The sequence below is a fragment of the Esox lucius genome, chromosome 2, assembly GCF_011004845.1.
Source record: "Esox lucius isolate fEsoLuc1 chromosome 2, fEsoLuc1.pri, whole genome shotgun sequence".
Classification (NCBI taxonomy): domain Eukaryota; kingdom Metazoa; phylum Chordata; class Actinopteri; order Esociformes; family Esocidae; genus Esox; species Esox lucius.
Window position 1 is genome coordinate 510,730 of NC_047570.1, and position 23,132 is coordinate 533,861.

At 40.0% G+C, this 23,132-nt stretch overlaps 1 protein-coding gene and 1 long non-coding RNA gene across 8 annotated transcripts in view; one reads left to right on the plus strand and one right to left on the minus strand.

The window, feature by feature from the left end:
* The window catches only part of LOC105031116 (protein kinase C-binding protein NELL1), a 781,285-nt gene that overhangs the window by 113,268 nt on the left and 644,885 nt on the right, over positions 1 to 23,132 (minus strand). For all 6 annotated transcript variants that reach the window (XR_003782803.2, XR_004576720.1, XM_029124715.2 and 3 more), the window contains one exon: positions 12,489 to 12,629. Coding sequence is in view for 4 of the 6 variants with exons in the window: in XM_029124715.2 (XP_028980548.1) it covers positions 12,489 to 12,629 (141 nt within the window). In the remaining 2 variants the exon portion in view is untranslated. The remainder of the gene's footprint in view (positions 1 to 12,488; positions 12,630 to 23,132) is intronic.
* LOC117595436 lies at positions 705 to 1,777 on the plus strand. Of its 2 annotated transcripts, XR_004576723.1 has the most exons (5): positions 705 to 745; positions 829 to 912; positions 1,063 to 1,281; positions 1,444 to 1,507; positions 1,676 to 1,777. It is a non-coding gene; the product is annotated as an uncharacterized LOC117595436 (long non-coding RNA). The 2 variants fall into 2 exon arrangements; XR_004576722.1 differs by lacking the exon at positions 1,444 to 1,507.

Sequence of the window (23,132 nt, forward strand, 5' to 3'; positions counted from 1 at the left end):
CCCTCTTTCTCAGAACCAGGTTTCTCCCCAGTAATCCAGACTCCACTTCAGAGCCAAGAGTTTGAGTACAAGTAAGTGATGTTATTTGTGATGTTTTTTGTCTTGGAAACTATTCTTCTATTTAAGATTAGGAATCCTTTTATCCATAATCTGTTTTTCTTTAGGGCACTTGACTTTCTGGATAAAAGGTGTGGAGGTGTGTTGTACATATCATTAGCTTTGCACAGTTCAATTATTGTTTCATTACTGAATATGCAATCTCTGCAGTGAAATTAAAGCTGTTATGTTTTTTCCCCCAGTTCGTCAAGTACTAAACTTTACACCCCCAGCAGAAAATGTACCCTGGCAGCAAATGGGTGAAAAGGCTGGAGGTATGTAATACGTTGCGCTAAACTGTTACATTTAAGTCCAATTCATTACATGTATGCAATAACTTCAAACATATTTTTACGTCAATGATTATCAATAGGAGAAAGTCATCGCTACGTTATTGGCCCTTGGACTCCCCTGGCGTCGCATGTACAGCATGAAGTTTTCAGCAATGAAGGTATATTCTAGGCCTATGTCCTAATGTCCAGTTTTTTAACAGTTTTGAAAATAGTGCCTTTAGTTTTCCAGAACGAGAACCAAGCCCTGAGGGAGGAGAACCAAGCCCTGAGGGAGGAGAACCAAGCACTGAGGGAGGAGAACCAAGCCCTGCGGGAGGGGAGCCATGCCCTGAGGGAGGGGAGCCATGCACGAGCAGGTGAGAACATGCACTCTTTCTTTAATTTTACTTTTTTGTGTGTAATGTAGGTTCAGAATGACCATATGCCTTTCATTTTGTAGCTTCGGGTGACAGCAGCTCACTTCAAGAGCAGGTGAAGCTATTTGGGACAATGCTGAAGATGTTTGCTCGCACTGGGCAATCAGGTACAACTTGCAAACAACACCTGTGGTTGTTGATTTAATTCCCACTGGGTCCACATGTACGTGTATTAGACCTAGGTATAAATGTCATTGTTTAGTAATTGAGGGACCAGGACTGACTACTTTATTCTTTTATTCTGGGAACCCCTGTAGGTGCAGATCAGACCCTAGTGCTGCGACGTCTTGGAGAGTTTGGCGATGTTGTGCGTAGCATGGAAAACAAAATGGACACTATGCTGCAACATTTCAGTGCCAATGTGTCTGTTGGAGAGCTATCCCTGCCAGGGGATGTTACTCCCCCTAGACACCCAGGAAGATTTGGTGTTTCTTGACAGCATTTTGAGGGAGGATAAAGAGCTCCAGGAACAATTTGTAAGTGTGTTGCTTTCGTTTATAAGGCCGTAGGGTAATCTAAAGTCAAATTAAGTTTGTACACTGTATATTCTACAGTCTAAATCCACAGCCTGTCACATTTTATATTTATGTATGAGAAGCTTGCGAGAAATGTAATTTAACACATTTTTGGATTTTCAGCTTCGGTTTTTGGCTATCAAATGTGGGAGGGACCTGAAGACAACAGTGTGGAGAATGCTTCAGAGTATTTTCTCTAATAACCTTGCCGTTAATACAACCTGGACTGGCATAGGGGATAAAACCTGTTTTAGAGACCTGTTCCTGAAGACCATTGTTCAAAGTATTTTTTTTAAGTAGATGCCCTTATGCCTTATGCCATTCAAATGTAATGACAGATCTGTATTTTCTACAGGGGCCCTCCGGAAGAACCCGGCAACCCAGGATGCCACTGATGAGGCGGTCCAGGTTAACGTTACACGTTACCTGAAAGGAGCATCAGACTGTGAAGGAGGAAAAAGCCGCCCAGCTGAGAAGGACCCACAGCCAACCCCTTAAACCTAGGCTGACTACTGACACCCCAGCATCCCTGAACTGGAACACTTTCTTTATCCTGCAGTCAGTAACATCAAGAAGCCAGAAGTGCCAGACTACACTCACCAAACCCACCCTGTTTTTTTTGTATTAACTTTAGTATTGGCTTATTTCATTCCATCTTAACGATTCTATTTTAGTTTGTAAATCCTATTTCATACCTGTTACTTGATATTGCGCATTAACTAGTACCAACATTCTACTTTCATTTCATCACTATGCTTAACTGTTATTCAATTAATAATAGCTTGGAAATACTATTTCGTACCTCTGATACTTGATATTGCACAGTACCTGGTACCAAATATTCTACTTACTCTGTTTTTAACATCAGCATTTTTCATTCCATCACAGTGCTTAACTGTTATTCTATTGTTAAATATAGCTTGTAAATCCTTGTGCCACAGGTCAGCATTGCAGTTATAATGGTCTGTTCTACTACTGTTTTTACCTCTGTATTTTTATATATGTATATCAAGTTTTGTTTATCACAGATACAAGAGACACATCTTAATGCAGCATGGTGTAAATATTGTGCTCCAGGTCAGCAATGCCATTATAATGGAATATTCTACTCTAGAGCTTTACTCAATGGCTTGAAAATGTGATGTTCTACCTCGTTTTATTTGGTATCCTGCACATTCTTTGGTACCAAATATCCTCATTACTTGTTATGTTTACTGGTAATTATTTTCATCCCAGAGCTGACCTCTATATTATTAACAATGATTGTGTTTGTGTCATAATTTGCTTGTATGGCTGTTCTTTTTTTTTAACCAACATTTTATTGGAAACCTGCATGTTCTGTGTGTATTTATGCCTATTATTTATTTCAGTGATCTGACACATCTTGTTTGAATGACAGTTACTGTACTTTGAAATGTGGAATTAAAACACCAAATGGAAATTTGTCTGGTTTGATCAATCATTATTCTCGATAAACTGCATGCTATAAATATTAAATATATATATATAAAAGCGGCAGATCGCTCGAAAACCTTTTGTATAACGGCGGTGGAAAGGCTGTTGGACCACGGGCCGGCCGCAGAACACAGGCGGTAGGAGTGCGACTGCCGCTTTTAAAAAGCGTCTGCCGCCGGCGGAAAGCTGGCAAACGTGTTTGCGATTTAGACATTCTGACGCTTCTACTGTCTTTGGAGGACCGCCTCCGGTCCGCCGACTCATTGCTATCTGGGTAGTAGCTAATTAACACTAATTAGCATACGGAAAATGGATTGCTGTTTCATAATTTGCAGTGGGGATAGCTTAAGCATGTGAAACAAAGTTGGTTTCTTGACTGTAACACGAAAGGTTCAAAATATACAGCCTAGTAGTTATTTAACACTAGTTACACTAATTAGCATACGTAAAATAAAAAAAACGTGTCATTACATGAACAGGGAATAGCCTAAACTGGTGAAACAAAGTTGGATTTGTATCTGTAGGTCGAACAGTCCAAAAGATACAGCCTAATGGTTAATTAACTGCAATTACGCTAATTAGCATACGTAAAATCAATAAACGTGTCAATATATGAACAGTGAATAGTCTAAAGTTTTGAAAGAGAGTCAGTTACGTGTCTGTAGCTCGAACGGTTCAAAATATACATCCTAGTAGTTAAGTAACGGTAATGACACTAATTAGCAAAGGTAAAATCGATAACGTTTTCATAATTTACAGTGGTGATTGTCAAAACGAGTGAAACAAAGTTGGTTTTGTGTTTGTAGCATGAACAGTTCATAAGATAACTGTCACTTATTACGTTAATTAGCATACGTAAAATCAATAAAGATTTCCTAATTTCTAGTAGGGATGTCCTAAACTTGCAAAACAAATTCAGTTTCGTGTCTGTAGTTCAAACAGTTCAAAAGATACAGCCTAATAGTTCATTAACGTAATTATGCTAATTAGCATACGTAAAATCAATAAAAATAATCAACGATGTAACTGCCTTTGTCCAGTTTATTTTGTATTAGCACTTTTACTATTTGTTTTTCTTTCTAAATTGAATGTTAATAGTAAGCCGGAATTATTGGTTCCGCCCGGAGGTTTCCGGCCGGGCGCCTTTGAGCGACGCACTGAAGAAAACTTTACCGCGAAAGAGACTGATTATTCCGCTGTTGTCATGTTTAAGTAAACAAGTTGGCAGGAAAATATACAGAAGAAGATTCAGGAGATTTGAAAGGATGTTTAGCACCTCTTTGTGATAATCAGCAATGAGGTTTGTTGACAGCTTTATTTTGCTGTATATGTTTCTGTTTACATATGTTTTTCATGTGCCATGTTTACTGATGTATAACATATAAAGTGGCTAGCTGTATATGGATTTGATTGTAAACAATATATGTGAGACATGCATATAGCATTATTTTGTTAATTTATTTTTCTTTCTTCAAACCAGTTCTCACGGGTTGACCAATATTAAAGCCCTGTGTTCTAACCAAGACCTTTTGCTTCATGCCTGTCACTGGGGGAGCTACAAACGTCTTTCCCACCCGCAACAATTTGCGTAAATATTATTATTTATTTTTTTAGATACATTCCAAATGGATCTGAAGAAAAACAGATCCGTTCTGAAAAGTACCGTAGAAAAAAAAGATCAGAAAGGTCCGTTCAGTACTGACAGTAGAAATAGAAAGAAGCCTCAAAATGGTGCAGCAACCAGCACAGGTAATATTGGCAAAATAAGCTTACAGTTTTAAATGTAAAAAAAAATAACCTACAAGAACACAAAACATTTTTACATTTATTCAATCGCCTAAAACAATGAGTCCAATTATGCTCAGTTGTGTGTATGTGGCATTACATGCTTTGCGGTCCTGACTGCATGCAATCCATATGTAATATACTGTAGGTCTAAGCCTAAACATTCACTCATGCTGCGTTTCCACTGGTGCTTTACCCCAGTACCAGGGCTACACTGGTGATTTATGCTAATGTTGGCTCCAGACTTTTCTGTTTCCACTATACATTTGGTACAAAGGACTTAAGGATGGGCTCACGTGGGGAGGGAGGAGTAAACTATCAACGCAAGTTGGTTTTCCGGTTACAAAAAATGTAAGTTGATATTTTGCTGGTAGAAAAATAAACAATAACGCCATGCTCAGTTTGTTTACAATACAGCATTTTAACTTAAGTAATAAAGTCATTTAAATTAAGTAAAAGTAATTTCTTCCTCAAACTCCTGCGACCATTTCCTTCTCCACCTACACTCGTTACACTGCAACTAAACCAGTTTAATAAGTATTTCATCAAAACAATCTACCTATAATAGGGAGTATTCTGAGGTAATTTTGTGTTGTTAGGTTCTGCAACCTCAGTCTGTCTCAGCACTCAGTTTTTCTATTGAGTCAAAGTCATCGTATCACCTTTGGTCATTCCAACTCTTTCCGAGTCTTTGCTTCCCTGTACTGTTGATCATTTTCTTTATTTCATCAGGGATATGTTTGTTAGATCTGATGAAAACCATTACGAGAAGCCTAAAGCAATCGATACACATCACTATACGAATAGAACAACATGCACCATTTTCAAACCATGTCACGCGTCAATCCGCAAACCCTGCTCTAAGTCCGGGGCTTGACACCAATTGATAGCCGGGCTACTCGGCCATGGACTTTAGGGTAAAACACCAGTGTTTGGCACCAGTGGAAACACGGCATCACTGTATGCAAATCTATAAATACTTACAAAATAAAAATGTAAATGACAAAGAGGAGTGTGGGCCTATAGAGACACATCCTGTCTGCATTTTCCTATATTCAAAACGGATATTAATTTCGATATTCTTGTTGGCATGACAGTTTATACCTACATATTGGCCATGGCCTAAAGGAAGACAACTCGTTCAAAAATAAGTATATTATTTTAGCCTGCAGCCATGGGGAGACGTTTTGATCCGTGGGTGCTGATTGCAGAACAATATCTTAATAGCAATCTGAGCTTGGTTCCCGCAGTCACGAACAAATGCAAGCAGCCGAGAATACAATACCCAAACAGACCATACCTCACTTTCCGCGGCTATATAGGCTACCTGCTGGACCCATACCAGACCGATGGTTCTGTTGGAGATTTGGGGTTAAATGCATTCATACAGTATATGCCTATAGCATAGGTATTTTTACAAATAGATATAAAGAACTTGAACTTGCATATTATGCTGGTGGAATGTTCCCAGGCTATAACGACACTTCTTATTTAGCCTATCCTCATCGGCTACAAGGGCAATAGGCTATATGACATAGGACAGCAGTAAAAGGCTATAATATGTATTATTTTAATAAAGAAGCATTATATTGTTAGATTACAGGTCAACTCTAAGTCATTCTCAAATTAATCAGACTAAGTCTGAGAGGAGTCAGTGTGCAATCAATCAATCAAATTTATTTATAAAGCCCTTTTTACAACAGCAGTTGTCACAAAGTGCTTTACAGAGACACCCGGCCTTAAACCCCAAGGAGCAAACAACAGTAGTGTTAAATTTCAGTGGCTAGGAAAAACTCTAATGTCGAATTTTAGGAAGTAACCTAGAGAGGCTACACCTAATTATAAACCGTGCTGTAGAGATGAGTTTTTAGTAGACACTTGAAAGTTTGCACTGAGTTTGCATTTCTAACCTTAATTGGCAGATCATTCCACAGGAGTGGAGCTCTATGAGAAAAGGCCCTGCCGCCAACTGTTTGTTTAGAAATTCTAGGTACAATTAAAAGGCCTGCATCTTGCGAGCTAAGGTTACGTGTAGGTATGTATGGCTGGATCATTTCAGCCAGGTAAGTAGGAGCAAGTCCATGTATTGATTTATAGGTTAAGAGTAAAACCTTAAAATCAGCCCTAACCCTAACAGGCAGCCATTGTAAGGACGCCAGGACAGGAGTAATGTGTTCAAATTTTTTTGTTTTAGTTAGGATTCTAGCAGCCGTGTGCAGCACTAATTGAAGTTTATTTATTAATTTGTCTGGATAACCAGAGAGAAGAGCATTGCAGTAATCTAATCTAGAAGTAACGAAAGCATGGATACATTTTTCTGCATCAGTTTTTGATAGAAAGTTTCTAATTTTTGCGATGTTTCGAAGATTAAAATAAGCAACTCTTGAGACATATTTTATATGTTCTTCAAAGAAGAGGTCAGGGTCAAGGGTAACGCCAAGGTTTTTTACAGTTTTTTGGGATACGACCATGCAGCCGTCGAGGTTCACAGTGAGATCTGCTAACAACGCTCTTTGTTTTTTGGGTCCTAAAAGGAGCATTTCTGTTTTATTTGAGTTTAAGAGCAAGAAATTCTCTGTCATCCACTTCCTAATATCTGAAACGCATGCTTCCAAAATAGTTAATTTAGGGGCTTCTCCATGCTTCATTGAAATATATAACTGTGTGTCATCAGCATAACAGTGAAAGTTAATATTGTGATTTCGGATTACATCGCCCAGAGGGAGCATGTATAGTGAGAACAATAATGGGCCCAGAACCGAGCCTTGAGGAACTCCAAAGCATACCTTTGACTTGTCAGAGGATATGCCATCCACACTAACAAACTGATATCTTTCAGATAAACAAGATTTAAACCAGGCTAGAACATGTCCACGTAGCCCAATATTGGTTTCCAGTCTCTCTAAGAGAAGGGAGTGATCAATAGTGTCAAAAGCAGCACTAAGATCAAGAAGCAACAGGACGGATGCGGAACCTTTGTCTGAGGCCATTAGAAGGTCATTTGTTACCTTCACGAGTGCAGTCTCAGTACTATGATGGGATCTAAAACCGGACTGGAATATATCATAAATGTTTTTTGTCTTTAGGAAGGCATTCAGTTGTTGGGAAACACATTTTTCTAAGATTTTTGAGAGGAACGGGAGGTTCGATATTGGCCTATAATTGTTTAATATGTCGGGATCTTGATTAGATTTTTTTAGAAGAGGCTTAATTTCCGCAATTTTTAGTGAGTTTGGTACGCATCCGGAGGAAAGGGAGCAATTTATTATGTTCAGCATTGGCTGACCTAGCACAGGAAATAACTCCTTAAGTAATTTTGTAGGAATCGGGTCTAGCTGAGAGTTTGTGGGTTTAGAACTCATTACAAATTTTGTAAATGTGTCGAGCTATACGGTATCAAAAAATTCAAGTGTCCCCATTGACACCTGGTCAGGGAGGTTCAGGAAATATTTTGGACAACTGAGATTTTGAGGACCATAACTATTTAAGGAGTCAGTTATTTGTTTTCTAATGGTGACGATCTTTTCATCAAAGTAGTTCATGTATTCATTACCACTAAAGTGAAGACCCACTTCACTTGCTAAGCTCTGTTTTTTTGTTAACTTTGCAACTGTATCAAAGAGAAATTTTGGATTGTTTTTGTTCGCCTCAATCGGGTTGGAGAAATAAGCTGATCGAGCAGACGTGAGTGATTTTCGGTATTGTAGTGTACTGTCTATCCAGGCTAGTCTAAATACTTCCAACTTGGTGGAGCGCCACTTTCGCTCCAATCTTCTGGAGGCTTGCTTAAGTGCTCTAGTATTGTCGGTGTACCAGGGAGCAAGTTTCTTGTTGCGTATTTCTTTAGTTTTTAGTGGTTCAACTATGTCTAATGTGTTTCGCAGTATTGAGTTTAGATCCTCGATTTGATCGTTTACAGATTTATTTACTCTGTCGTTAATGAGCGAACTTGTAAGAATATCAAGGAATTTATTTGTAGTCCGAGAATTTATAGTACGGCTTTTGAAACTCATTGTTTGGGGGGTAAGTGGATTTCTTGTTTTAACGGTAAATGTAATAAGACAGTGATCCGATAATCCAGGATTTTGGGGGTAAATTATTAGATCTACAATATCTATTTCTCGTGACAGGACTAAATCTAAGGTATGATTTTGGTAATGTGTTGGACCTGAGACATGTTGGATGAAACCCATTGAGTCAATTATGGCTTCAAAGGCTTTTTGAAGAGGATCATTGGAGTTTTCCATATGAATATTGAAATCGCCAAAAATTAGAATACTATCTGCCATGACTACAAGGTTAGACAAGAATTCTGGAAACTCATTGAGGAACAATGTGTATGGCCCGGGGGGCCTATAAATAGTAGCTATGTAAAACGATTTATCGGCCTGGTTAACTTTAATGAGTAAAACTTTGAAAGAATGAAACTCTGTGATATGTTTGAGAGTAAGCTTATATTTACTGTCATAAATATTAGCGACACCCCCTCCTTTTCGGGACGCACGAGGGATATGATCACTAGTATAGCCAGGAGGAGAGGCCTCATTTAAGGCAGTGAATTCATTAGGCTTTAGCCACGTTTCACACAAACCAATAGCATCTAGTTTATGATCAGAGATTAATTCATTTACTGCAACTGCCTTTGGAGCAAGAGATCTAATATTTAGGAGTCCCATTTTGAGATGCGACTACAATTATTTTTATTTTTGACCGAGGTGGAGGAAGGCTTTATCTTAATAAGGTTGTTTTTGTTAGCACTACCTTGTTTAACTTTTCTCAGCCTGGAACGAGTCACAGTGGCAATTGGTAAAGTTGTACTAACTACTCTGGCTATGCTATTGACAGACTCCACTATGCTAGCAGGCTGGCTAACAGCCTGCAGCCTGACCTGCACCCTATCTCATGTTAAAGCTATAGGAGTGAGACTCCTGTCAATGTTCCTAGATAAAAGAAGAGCACCACTCCAGCTAGGATGGAAACCGTCGCTCCTCAGCAGATCAGGCCTGGCCCTATTTCTGGGAGAGTCCCGAAAAGAAGGCCAGTTATCTACAAACTCTACCTCCTGCGACGGGCAGAACTCCGTTTTCAGCCAGCGATTGAGTTGCGCAAGTCTGCTGTAGAGCTCGTCACCACCCCTAGCTGGGAGGGGGCCAGAGACAATTACTCGATGCCGACACATCTTTCTAGCTAATTTACACGCTGATGCTATGTTCTGCTTCGTAACCTCTGACTGTTTCATCCTAACATCGTTGGTGCCAACGTGGGTAACAATATCTCTGTACTCTCTATACTTGCCAGTTTTAGATTTGCGGCTACGTCGGTGGCTCTGCCCCCCGGTAAACAATGTACGATCGCCGGCTGATTCTTTAGTCTAATACTGCGTGTAATGGAATCGCCAATGACTAAAGTTTTCAGTTTTTCAAGGCCACCGGTAGAACATGCCTGCCGATCATTCCCCTCCGAAGACGGCTCGGGCCTTGACTCCGACTCCAGTGGGGAAAACCTGTTCAAAGTCTCAGTTGGTTTTAGCAACGATTCAGGTTTAACTGGTCAACGGCATTTCTTCCCAGTGACCAAGAGAAAGTTATTGCCCGGCTGCAGGAGCCGTGCCGGGGGGCTAACAAAACTATCGTTTCTACCTGGTGGCACTGACGCAGATTTTTCTATTTCTACACTAGCATAATCCTTGCCTGGCATTTGCGTCAGATGCCGAGCCTCTAACTCTGCTATCTTTAACTTAAGACGAACATTCTCCTCCGTGTTGTTGCTACAACAATTACAGTAATAAGGCATTGTAATGATACTTAGCCTCGGGTGTTCAGGGGTGAGTAGTTATGTTAATTATGTCCAAAAAGAGTCCCGGTGTATAAAAGTTGGGTAAGAGGTCAACAGATAAATATTGCGTTGGTAAAACTCTAAAATAGAATTTTGACCAATTAGTTTATGTCGAGTAAATTCGAAAAAGTTTGGCAGGTAGCCATGTAGGTAACAGCAAGCAGAGCACAGCACGTCAACTATCCCACAATGTGTGCACCGCTGCAGTTGACTAATAGGAATATTGCCACACATTTTCAGACATTTGTAAACTTTATTTATGATAAATAATAAGTAAAAAAATCGAATTAACTGGCCTACTGTAGTAATGAATCATTGTAAAACAAAAGGAAAGTGAAAAATTTTCAAAAATACAGGCTTCATATTTTCCAAGAAACTAACTGTTGGCCTGGCTTAATTAGCCAAGGTCCTACTAGAGGGAAAATACGTAACACGATAAGGAAACAAAACAGTGTACTCTTTCTCTTCACAAATGTGAAAAAGCCCTTGCCCTCCATACTACATCAATCAAGAATAGATTATACCGATATATGGCCTCCTTCTCCCTCCAAGAGCATCCTGTCGCACAGAGGTGATCATGTGCTTACGATTTTAGTTTCAGTTGATTGAAAGATTAAAGATAAACTTGCTGTTATCTTACTTAAGGTAACAGCTGCCTTTACATTAGAAATGTGTTATTTAAATGTATTACATAATGGACAGATCCAAATGGTCCAGTCAGTAAATGTTATATTATTGCACATACCCAAGACTCGTCGCAATTACATTACATCTGACCCAGATCCGAGAAATAGGTAAAAATGTTGGACCCAGACCTGCTCAGGTCCCGGGGCCGATCTCAGAATTTCAGGTCTGGTGGACCCGTGAGAAGATCTACAATGAGCACTCTAAAGTTAGCAATACATGAATAGGAATGCATAAATTGTGTTTGCATATCCTTGTGAGCATCACACCACCCAAGCACTGCCAGGAAATGTCTTGGTCAGAACTCAGCGCTCAAACAAGGACACATACGAGACATGCCAGAGAAAAGCCAATAATCATTAGAAGAAGCTACAGAGTTTAGTGACTCAGAGTGGAGTAATGGTGCACCAATCAATAATATTGACAGCTCACCATAAAACTGGCCTGTATTGGAGGGTGGTGAAAAGAATTATACTCAAAAGTATCATCTCATAGCATGAGACTGACACAGCTGCAATATGGGAACAGGTTTTGTGGTCAGATGGGACCAAGACAGAGCATTTAGAGCCAAAACCCAAAGAGCTATATGTGGAGCAAGCATAGCAATGCATATGCCAACACACTATCCATACAGTGTAGTACGGTGGTGGCAGAAGCATCATGCTGTGTGGAGCTTCTCATAAGCAGAGAACTTTAAAAAAGGAGAATGTACGGCTGTTGCCCAGCCAAAGTCTTTATAGAATATCAATTTCATTGAGAATCTGTGGCATTGTTTGAAAATTGCACAAATGTCCACAAATGTGATCCAACCAACCTGAAAAACCTGGAGCAAATCTGACAAGAAGAAATCATTCCGACACTGTGTGCAAAGCTAGTAAATCTTCATGTTAAAAAGGGAATATATATGTGAGAGGAAGGGGTTTGTATGACAACTAGAGTGAAAGAATGACACAAAAAATAATAATAATATGAGTAATGAGTTTTTGGGAAAATTAAGGAGGATTGACCAGAATTAGGTTGCGTTTACAGTTGTGAATCTGTACCATATAATGAAAAATGCAAATATGCAGTTTATATAAAATTCTACACACCCCTGTTAGAATACCATGTTTATGTGATGTAAAAGAATGAGAAAAAGATAAATAATGTCAGAACTTTTTCCACTTATAGGGTAGGGTGGCAAGAAGGAAGCCTTTTCCTGCAAAGAAAAACATCCAAGCCAAAAGCACATTGGAAAATGTGTTATGGTCGGATGAAACCAAGGTTGACCTTTTTGGGCCATAATAAGTCGATTTAGACAGAAGCAGTATATTTTCCAGAACTCATAATGACTGCATTCAACTCAAAATAGTTATGCCAGCAGTAGAAATGGAGAGGACCAAGAGGGGGCCTATAATGACAGAACTAACCGATGCAGGAGCTCCCATCAATCAGGTAGGAGCCATTGTCATGGAAACCGCTCCTGCACTCACAGTGGTACCAGCCGGGCAGGTTGACACAGTGGGAGTGATTGTGGCACAGGATCAGGTGTTCCGCACACTCGTCAATGTCTAGGGCAAACAAAGAAGATCAGAGTACATCATTTCTAACATTTCATGTCCCTTGTTCTGTTGGTGTTTCTCAAATGATGTCACAAAGATCCTATTAATTACTTCACAACACTGAATGCAATACCATCTGTCTCCTGTTTGTTACAATAGATGTGTAATGGATAATCAGTTAATATACTGTGTATACCACCAACAATAGGTTGTTTTATTTTTCGGTAGTCACAATTTTATTTTTTATTACACAAAAGTTGTTGTAGGACTCATATAGTGGTTATGCTAGCTAGACTAAGCTCTGCTTTAAGAGTGTTTGGGGCAGAGACATTCAGACACAAACACACACACCAAGAAACATCTCTGATTCTTGAAGTGTAAGCTCCTTCATCCATTATGTATGGGGCAGACTCTGTTCTCGATCTTTGCTTCTCTTCATTCTAGCTTAAGAGTCGACCTGCACCGACACATACACACATGCTGACACGTCAAACATGGCTTCTGCAAATCAAAGAATGTTCATTCTAATACTAAATACAAAAATGTATAGAATGCCAAATCAAGCGCTTGAACACAGACAGGTGAACACACACGGACGGACAGACAAACTTTAAACGACACTTTTTATGGATATCTTTAAGAAATGGCTTTCTTCTTGCCACTCTTCCATAAAGGCCATATTTGTGCATTATACGACTGATTGTTGTCCTATGGACAGAGTCTCCCACCTCAGCGGTAGATCTCTGCAGTTCATCCAGAGTGATCATGGGCCTCTTGGCTGCATCTCTGATCAGTCTTCTCCTTGTATGAGCTGAAAGTTTAGAGGGACGGCCGGGTCTTCGTAGATTTGCAGTGGTCTGATACTCCTTCCATTTCAATATTATCGCTTGCACAGTGCTCCTTGGGATGTTTAAGGCTTGGGAAATATTTTTGTATCCAAATCCGGCTTTAAACTTCTCGACAACAGTATCTCGGACCTGCCTGGTGTGTTCCCTGTTCTTCATGATGCTCTCTGCGCTTTAAACGGACCTCTGAGACTATCACAGAGCAGGTGCATTTATACGGAGACTTGATTACACACAGGTGGATTCTATTTATCATCATTAGTCATTTAGGTCAACATTGGATCATTCAGAGATCCTCACTGAACTTCTGGAGAGAGTTTGCTGCACTGAAAGTAAAGGGGCTGAATAATTTTGCACGCCCAATCTTTCAGTTTTTTATTTGTTAAAAAGGTTTGAAATATCCAATGAATTTCGTTCCACTTCATAATTGTGTCCCACTTGTTGTTGATACTTCACAGAAAATTACAGTTTTATATCTTTATGTTTGAGGCCTGAAATGTGGCAAAAGGTCGAAAAGTTCAAGGGGGCCGAATACTTTCGCAAGGCACTGTATAATTAAGAATAATAATGACATTGCTAAGCTGGACCACCATTTATCTGAATTCAGATGTGTATTTCCTTCAACAATGTCATATGATTAGGATGTGGGAGAGTATGCTGATTCTGGAAATGTCACTGTTTTAACACTATTGGTAAATTGCATGGCTCTTTATAAAGAGTGGGATTGTTTAAAAGACCATCTATCACAACCCTACTAAAAGCAATTTATTTGCACCCAGAATCAACTCCTTCCAGGCCTCACACAGTCAATAGCGCCCACAGAGCTGGGTTTTGTGAAACTATTTATCCCCTAGTGCATGTGTGTGTGTGAGGTCAACTGGTCCCCTCCACTTCCCCATCTGTCTTTCTCTCTGCATCCATCCCCCCTTTCCCACTCCCCCTCTGCACTCCCTTTCTTCCATATCTCTGTCCTTCCCTGCACACCCTTCTCTTTACATCCCATTCACCCCCTCTGACTCTCTCTCCCGCTAACCTCCATGTCAACCACTTTCTCCTGCTCCCTCTGTAGCCTGTGAGGAAAGCATCAGGTGACCTTCCCCCCGGGCTACTGGCAAGGACACACCCAGCAGCAAACAGACTTTATCACTCACTGTTACTGCTCATTTAGGTATGAGGAAGGAGCCTGATTTCCATTCCTCCTCCATTATATAACCGAGCCGTCCAACAGCGCCACATCCCAATCGGTACCATGTAATGCACAATACGGACCAGAACCTTATGGGCACTGTTAAGGGAAAAGCATGTCTTTTTGAAGGGAGACTCAGAGATCATCATGTCCCATTTGAAAGGACTTCACTTCAAAACTGAGTAATGATATTTCCATTGGGGTTATGATGAGGATAAATGTTCCTGTATTCAGATGAAGACTTGAGTTCACAGTGAAGTTTTTGGGGACAAATATATAAGGGAATGGAATTAGTTGATAGTGGTCTTTATGATTCCTCAGTTCAGGTGTACAATGCAACACAGATTCACTGCTAGCTGGATGAAATAAGACATTCGACCAAACATACTTCAGTCAGTTTGGAAGTAGAGCCGAAAGATAAATCACCCACACAGCTGTTAGCCTACTGGAAAACAACTAATTCCAAATCCCACATAAACACCCGTATCACAATTTAATTCTGTAAGGCTTAAATAACAATAATAATAAGCATCATTATTATTGCAATAATAAATGGAAACATCAGCCCACAACAGCATGCCCTGAACAACTTTGGCATGTAGGTTCATGCAAGCAAAACTGAACACTGCCAGGTGTACAGGTGCTGGTCATAAAATTAGAATATCATCAAAAAGTTGATTTATTTCAGTAATTCCATCCAAAAAGTGAAACTTATATAATGTTCACATTCATTCCACACAGACTGATATATTTCAATTGTTTATTTCTTTTAATTTTGATGATTATAACTGACAACTAATGAAAACCCCAAATTCTGTATCTCAGAAAATTTGAATATTGAAGACACTTGGTGCCACACTCTAATCAGCTAATTTACTCAAAACACCTGCAAAAGCCTTTAAATGGTCTCACAGTCTAGTTCTGTAGGCAACACAATCATGGGGAAGACCGCTGACTTGACAGCTATCCAAAAGACGACCATTGACACTTTGCACAAGGAAGGCAAGACACAAAAGGTAATAGCTAAAGAGGCTGGCTGTTCACAGAGCTCTGTGTCCAAGCACATTAATAGAGAGGTGAGGGGAAGGAAAAGATTTGTGAAACAAAACCCATTTAAAAATGTGGGGGAGATTCACAAAGAGTGGACTGCAGCTGGAGTCAGTGCTTCAAGAACAACCACGCACAGACGTATGCAAGACATGGGTTTCAGGTGTTGCATTCCTTGTGTCACGCCACTCTTGAACAAGACCCAGCGTCAGAAGTGTCTAGCATGGGCTAAAGACTATAAGGACTGGACTGCTGCTGAGTTATGTTCTCTGATGAAAGTACATTTTGTATTTCCTTTGGAAATCAAGGTCCCAGAGTCTGGAGGAAGAGAGGAGAGGCACAGAATCCATGTTGCTTGAAGTCCAGTGTAAAGTTTCCACAGTCAGTGATGGTTTGGGGTGCCATGTCATCTGCTGGTGTTGGTCCACTGTGTTTTCTGAGGTCCAAGGTCAACGCAGCCATCTACCAGGAAGTTTTAGAGCACTTCATGCTTCCTGTTGCTGACTAACTTTATGGAGATGCAGATTTCATTTTCCAACAGTACCAAAGCTATCAGTACCTGGTTTAAGGACCATGGTTTCCCTGTTCTTAATTGGCCAGCAAACTCGCCTGACCTTTGAATGGAATTACTGAAATAAATAAACTTTTTGATGATATTCTAATTATATGACCAGTACCTGTAAGGTAATATTCACAAGAAATCCACCTATCCCAAACCATCACCAGATCAATTGGCAGGAGCTCAAAGTGTGTGATTGTTTGAATATTTGAATGGTAATACTATAGAAGGACAGGCAGGTTTAGCAAGGGGGCCAGCTTGCTAAAAGAGTCCTAGAAAAAAAGCCTTAAAAGTTCTATGAACAATAGCAAGACCTGGTAAGCATTTATACTGGCTAACATAGTATGCAGTATGTGTATAATGTACTGTGGAGAAGAAGTATCCTGCCAAGTACATCTCAATGACCCAGGCAGTCTGATTACCTGAAGTGTATTCAGAGAAGAACATGCCACATCATCCTATACTTCATTTATACTGAGGTAATTTATACCACGTCTCTAACGCGGCTTCATGAAAGACAGAGAGAACTATGCAGTGACTTCACATTCAGGCTCCTTAATTCAGAGAATGGTACCCCATACTGAAAAACGGTGACAAGCAAACAGAGCCAAAATGTACTATATCAATATCTAGAACTGAACAGCACATATAATCACTTCAATCTATATTTTTTCATGTTGTTAACAAGAAACCAGGCAAGCGTAGTTCAGCTGGCCTGCAATAAAAAGCATTGATTGTTGTTGCCCTCCCGAGATTCAAACCCCGGATCTCCCACATGAAAGGCTGTGTCTTTAAGCACTACACCACCAAGCATGTCAGTATAGCTTCTTGACATCATATAATTATGTTACACATTAAAATCACGTCAAGTTTGAATATTTCTTTAGATACCATTAACCATTGTGTTAACTTAATATGAAATGTTACTCAGTTTTTCCTCCACCACAAAAATGCATCTATGAACTGTATGGCTTTTGCCAATGGCTGTTTTAACAGCTTATTAGCCATTCGTGAATTACATTGATACAGTATAAATCAATACAGGTGACGATAACTGACTTTTTCAACAAGTGAAATGATGAGACAATCGTAGAATCCACCAGAAATAGTCGTAATACTGTATAAATGTAAAAAATATTGTTGAGGCTTACTATTGCTACTGAATGTTGTAGCCAGCTATGTTTTTGTGTACCTGACCCAAAAGGCATGCCCGGATGCGTACTTTGAAAATCCACAAGAAATTGTTGCACTCTAACCGTAAACAGTTTTATTGCGGCCCGCAATTACAATTATTAAATGTCATCCTCACTGGATTCAAACTCAGGTCTCTCATGTGAATGGCACTGTAAGGTATTTCATGGCACACAACTTTCATTTTTTCTTTAATTTGTGAATTACATTGATACATAACTATCAATATAGGTGACGATAACATACATTTTCTTCAAGTGAAAAGGCTAGAGAATCGTGGAAACCCCTACTCTTTTACTGCCCAAGGTTTATCTAGCCTATATTACCCCAAAAATCTTGTATGGATGCATACTTTGAAAATCCACCAGAAACAGTTTTATTTTAGACTTACTATAACGTAGCTACTGAAGGTTGTAGCCAGAAACGTTTTTATCCATCCGGAACAAATCCTAATGCATAATTTGCTCTGACTGTAACAAGATTCGCACACGGGACCTATTGGTTGCAGGTCTGCGTCTCTAACCACTACGTTATTTAACAAGGGTCAGTCACTCAGAGACATTCGCTTTTCTTAGCAAAGATTTTCTTAACAAAACGACTGGAACAGGCAACAGCAACAATAACCAACAAGAAACACAGGGGCAACAAGAAATTAAATAGGGACAAACAATGTTTGCCCTTTAAATAGGGGCTACAGAGGGCAAGCTACATTCGAAATCAAAGGACAAAAACCAAATAGAACCGGCCACGTTCAAAACAAAAGCAAAATCTAAACAGAACATAAACAGAACCTAACACCCTGTTCTTGAATTAAACATACATCCTAAATCTCTATCCACTAGATATGTATTGTTGTACACTACAAAACATTAAGATAGGGAAATCTGTTAATGGTTGGCAGAAAGACAAATTGAGAGGGCATACTGTACATTATTTTTAAAATTGCACTCCCGGAATGCCATACATGTATATATCTGAAACTGCAGTGTAGGGAACATAGTAATTATAGTGCTACTGTCAAACCACAGTGGATGCCACATGGATGCCATGTGATCATTTATCATCTCATTATTAATATATCCTTCTAAACATTTACACAATTTCGCAGACACTCAAAACCATAACCATGGCAAAGCAAGGACCATTTCTTCATGTTTGAGCAGTTGATAATATACATTTTTTAAATCATGATTTTTCACAATTTCTCACCATTAAAAGAACCCAATGAAGAGTAAGGCATTAATATTGGCATTATGTTCTTAAATTGCCATTTTGATATTATGTGATCAGTTTACAGTTGGATTTCAATATCAGTGATTTGAGAAGGATGTAACTATTAGTGGAAAAAGTAATTGTTTAGCCTGGTTATTGCCATTGAAGACCTGCAATTTAGGTGGGATTTCCTACTTTATCCTTCCTGTTGGAAGGATAAAGTCCCAGACAGTTCTGATACATTTCTGCATTGTTGACCAACTTGGGAGAGTGTGAGGTGGGTGATGAAAATAATGTTTTTTTTAATTACACACATTTTCTTGATTGTTTGTAAATGTTATATACTTTTTACTACATTTCATATGGGACTCTTCTATATGATGTCATGTACTTTGTTAGGAGAAAATATCTGGACTGATGATCTAACAGCATTGATATAATTATATCTGGAATGAATAAATGTACACAAAATACCTCACATGCTCACTGTAAAACTAAAGTCTTTTTAGAGCCCTGCTGAATTGTGTTGTGCACCTTTAGTTTTAGAGAAGTATCATGTGAGATATGTTGACTGGACAGAAATTAATTTAACTGTACCTACTCTACCTGTAGGTATGAATATACTAATATTTGAGTGCAAAAAATTGTAATGGCATATTAAAATACCTGGTACAAAATATTGTTTCACAAATTACAAATGGGTTACTTTAAATAAATTGCATTTCAGGTTGTATTAATGTAAGATCACTATCTAACAGGTTCCAAATGTAAGTTACCTTGTCAGTACGCCGTCTTAATTAAAAAATAGAACCACCATGTTAATGGGATATGGTTGATGCTGCAAACGACCAGGAGTAAAAGGTTACAGGGAGGCTAGCTACAGTAGCTGTACCTAGGCCAAATGGATTTTGCTTGTGCAAAAATAAGCATTGCATAACCAAATACTGCAAACCTGCCAATGGTCAGCAAATGACGAATAGGCAACCTTAATTACATAACGTTGTCACAACGTACAGGTGACGAAATGATTAAATGTATTTATTAATCAAAATAGGAACTATTTTGTACAAGGAAGCTACATTTATCTACTACCTTGCTTGTTAAAATGAACTATTAGCTGGTTACAGTCCTATCCTGCTTACCAGACAAGTAGATATAGGTCAGTAACCAAAACAAATGTGTTGGACAGGCATTTGATTTCCAAAGTGGGGCAATTTAATGTAACTTCAGCACGATGGATGGAAAGCTAATAATTCGAGCATGTATGGACCGAAGAAAAGTTGGTTTTATATTCAGACATTCAACAGACATTCAGCAGAGATTCAACAGAGATTCGAAGCAAACATTTAAACGTTAAAAACTACTTTCATTCTTCACTGATAACTATGACTTATATAAAGTATTTTATATTAGGTTGGATAACTTTCACAAGCTTTTATTCGATCAAACATAGATTTTATGCACATTCTCAAAAATTCTAAAACGCTATTTTATCGCAATATTTTTTTCTAAAAGTATCACAGAAACTTCATTCCATGTTCTAAATATTCTCCAGTAGGCTGGACAACTATTACAACCTTTAATTTGATCCAAATCTTACACATACATTTTATACAAATTTTCTCACTTTGAAAATTACAGTTTAATCGCAATAACTTTTTAAAGTATTATCATAGAAACCTCTTTCCAATTTCTAAATATTCTAAAGATGGCTGCACATCTTTTACAACCTTTAATTTCATACAAACCTATAAAAAATACAGTTTGATCGCAATAACTTTACAGAAGGGGTTTCATAGAAACTTTATTCCAAGTTCAATATATTGTACAGAAGGCTGCACACATTTTGATGGAAATACTACACTTCAATAAACGCTTTTATATCACAATAACCTTTTTCTAAAAGTATCAGAGAAACTTCTATTCAAGGTCAGAAGATTGTAGTTGTGATTTCTGGATCAAATCAATAGTTGTAAAAGTTATGCAAACGAATAAAGAATATTTAGAATTTGGAATGAAGTATCTATGTAACATTGAAGTTAAGTTATTGCAATAAAACTGAGTTTTTCAGGATTCTAATATTTCTGGATCAAATCAAATATTGTAAAAGTTATGCAGCCGACTGTAGAATATTCTTAACTTGGAAAGAAGTTTATATGATGACAAAGTTATTGCGATTAAACTGTATTTTTCAAAGTTTGAAAATGTGTATAAAATCTAAGTGTACTATTTCCATCAAATTAAAGGTTGTGAAAGTTGTGCAGCCTAACGTAGAATATTTTCAACTTGGAATGTAGTTTCTATGATACTTTGTTAAAACATTTTCAAAGTTAAATTGTTTTGACATTTTCACTTAGTGGTGTACTCCCTTTTGTGGGCAGCGGTTTAGACATTAATGGCTGTTTGTTGAGCTATTTTGAGGAGACAGCAAATTTACACTGTTATACAAGCTGTACACTCACTACTTTACATTGTTAGCAAAGCGTCATTTCTTCAGTGCTGTCACATGAAAAGATATAATCAAATATTTTCAGAAATATGAGGGGTGTACTAGTTTTTCAAGGTTAGAGAATGTGCAGCAAATCTTGGTTTTATTGTTTGACCAAATAAAGGCTTAGTTATTAGTGAAGAATACAAGTAGTTCTATATCGTGAAGCTTTGCCCATAGGGGCTTCACTCCTATTGGTTTACCCATCTGCCAATAAGCAGTCAGCATAGCATAGCATAGCATCATCTTCCGCTTATCCGGGGCCGGGTCGCGGGGGCAGCAGTCTAAGCAGGGATGCCCAGACTTCCCTCTCCCCAGACACTTCCTCAAGCTCTTCCGGGGGGACACCGAGGCGTTCCCAGGCCAGCCGGGAGACATAGTCCCTCCAGTGTGTCCTAGGTCTTCCCCGGGGTCTCTTCCCGGTGGGACGGGACCGGAACACCTTCCCAGGAAGGCGTTCCGGAGGCATCCGAAACAGATGCCCAAGGCACCTCAGCTGACCCCTCTCGATGTGGAGGAGCAGCGGCTCTACTCTGAGCTCCTCCCGGGTGACCGAGCTTCTCACCCTATCTCTAAGGGATCGCCCAGCCACCCTGCGGAGAAAGCTCATTTCGGCCGCCTGTATCCGGGATCTTGTCCTTTCGGTCATGACCCAAAGCTCATGACCATAGGTGAGAGTAGGAACGTAGATTGACCGGTAAATCGAGAGCTTCGCCTTGCGGCTCAGCTCTTTCTTCACCACGACAGACCGATACATCGACCGCATTACTGCAGAAGCTGCACCGATCCGTCTGTCAATCTCCCGTTCCATCCTTCCCTCACTCGTGAACAGGACCCCTAGATACTTAAACTCCTCCACTTGAGGCAGGCACTCTCCACCAACCTGAAGTGGGCAAGCCACCCTTTTCCGACTGAGGACCATGGCCTCGGATTTGGAGGTACTGATTTTCATCCCCACCGCTTCACACTCGGCTGCAAACCGTCCAAGTGCATGCTGAAGGTCCTGGCTTGAAGGGGCCAACACGACAACATCATCCGCAAAGAGCAGAGACGAAATCGTGTGGTCCCCAAACCTGACACCCTCCGGCCCCTGGCTGCGCCTAGAAATTCTGTCCATAAAAATTACGAACAGAACCGGTGACAAAGGGCAGCCCTGCCGGAGTCCAACATGCACAGGGAACAAGTCTGACTTACTGCCGGCAATGCGGACCAAGCTCCTGCTTCGGTCATACAGGGACCTGATAGCCCTTAGCAAAGGTCCCAGGACCCCATATTCCCGAAGCACTCTCCACAGGATGCCGCGAGGGACACAGTCGAATGCCTTCTCCAAATCCACAAAACACATGTGGACTGGTTGGGCAAACTCCCATGAACCCTCCATCACCCTGTAGAGGGTATAGAGCTGGTCCAGTGTTCCACGGCCTGGACGAAAACCACACTGTTCCTCCTGAATCCGAGGTTCTACTATCGGCCGTATTCTCCTCTCCAGAACCCTGGCATAGACTTTCCCGGGGATGCTGAGAAGTGTGATCCCCCTACAGTTTGAACACACCCTCCGGTCCCCCTTCTTATAAAGAGGGACCACCACCCCGGTCTGCCATCCCAGAGGCACTGTCCCCGACTGCCACGCGATGTTGCACAGGCGTGTCAGCCAAGACAGCCCCACAACATCCAGAGACTTGAGGTACTCAGGGCGGATCTCATCCACCCCCGGTGCCTTGCCACCGAGGAGTTTCTTAACCACCTCGGTGACTTCAGCCCGGGTGATGGACGAGTCCACCTCTGAGCCCTCATCCTCTGCTTCCTCAATGGAAGACGTGACGGCGGGATTGAGGAGATCCTCGAAGTACTCCTTCCACCGCCCGACGACATCCCCAGTTGAGGTCAACAGCTGCCCACCTCTACTGTAAACAGCGTTGGTAGGGCACTGTTTCCCTCTCCTGAGGCGCCGGATGGTTTGCCAGAATCTCTTCGAGGCCAGCCG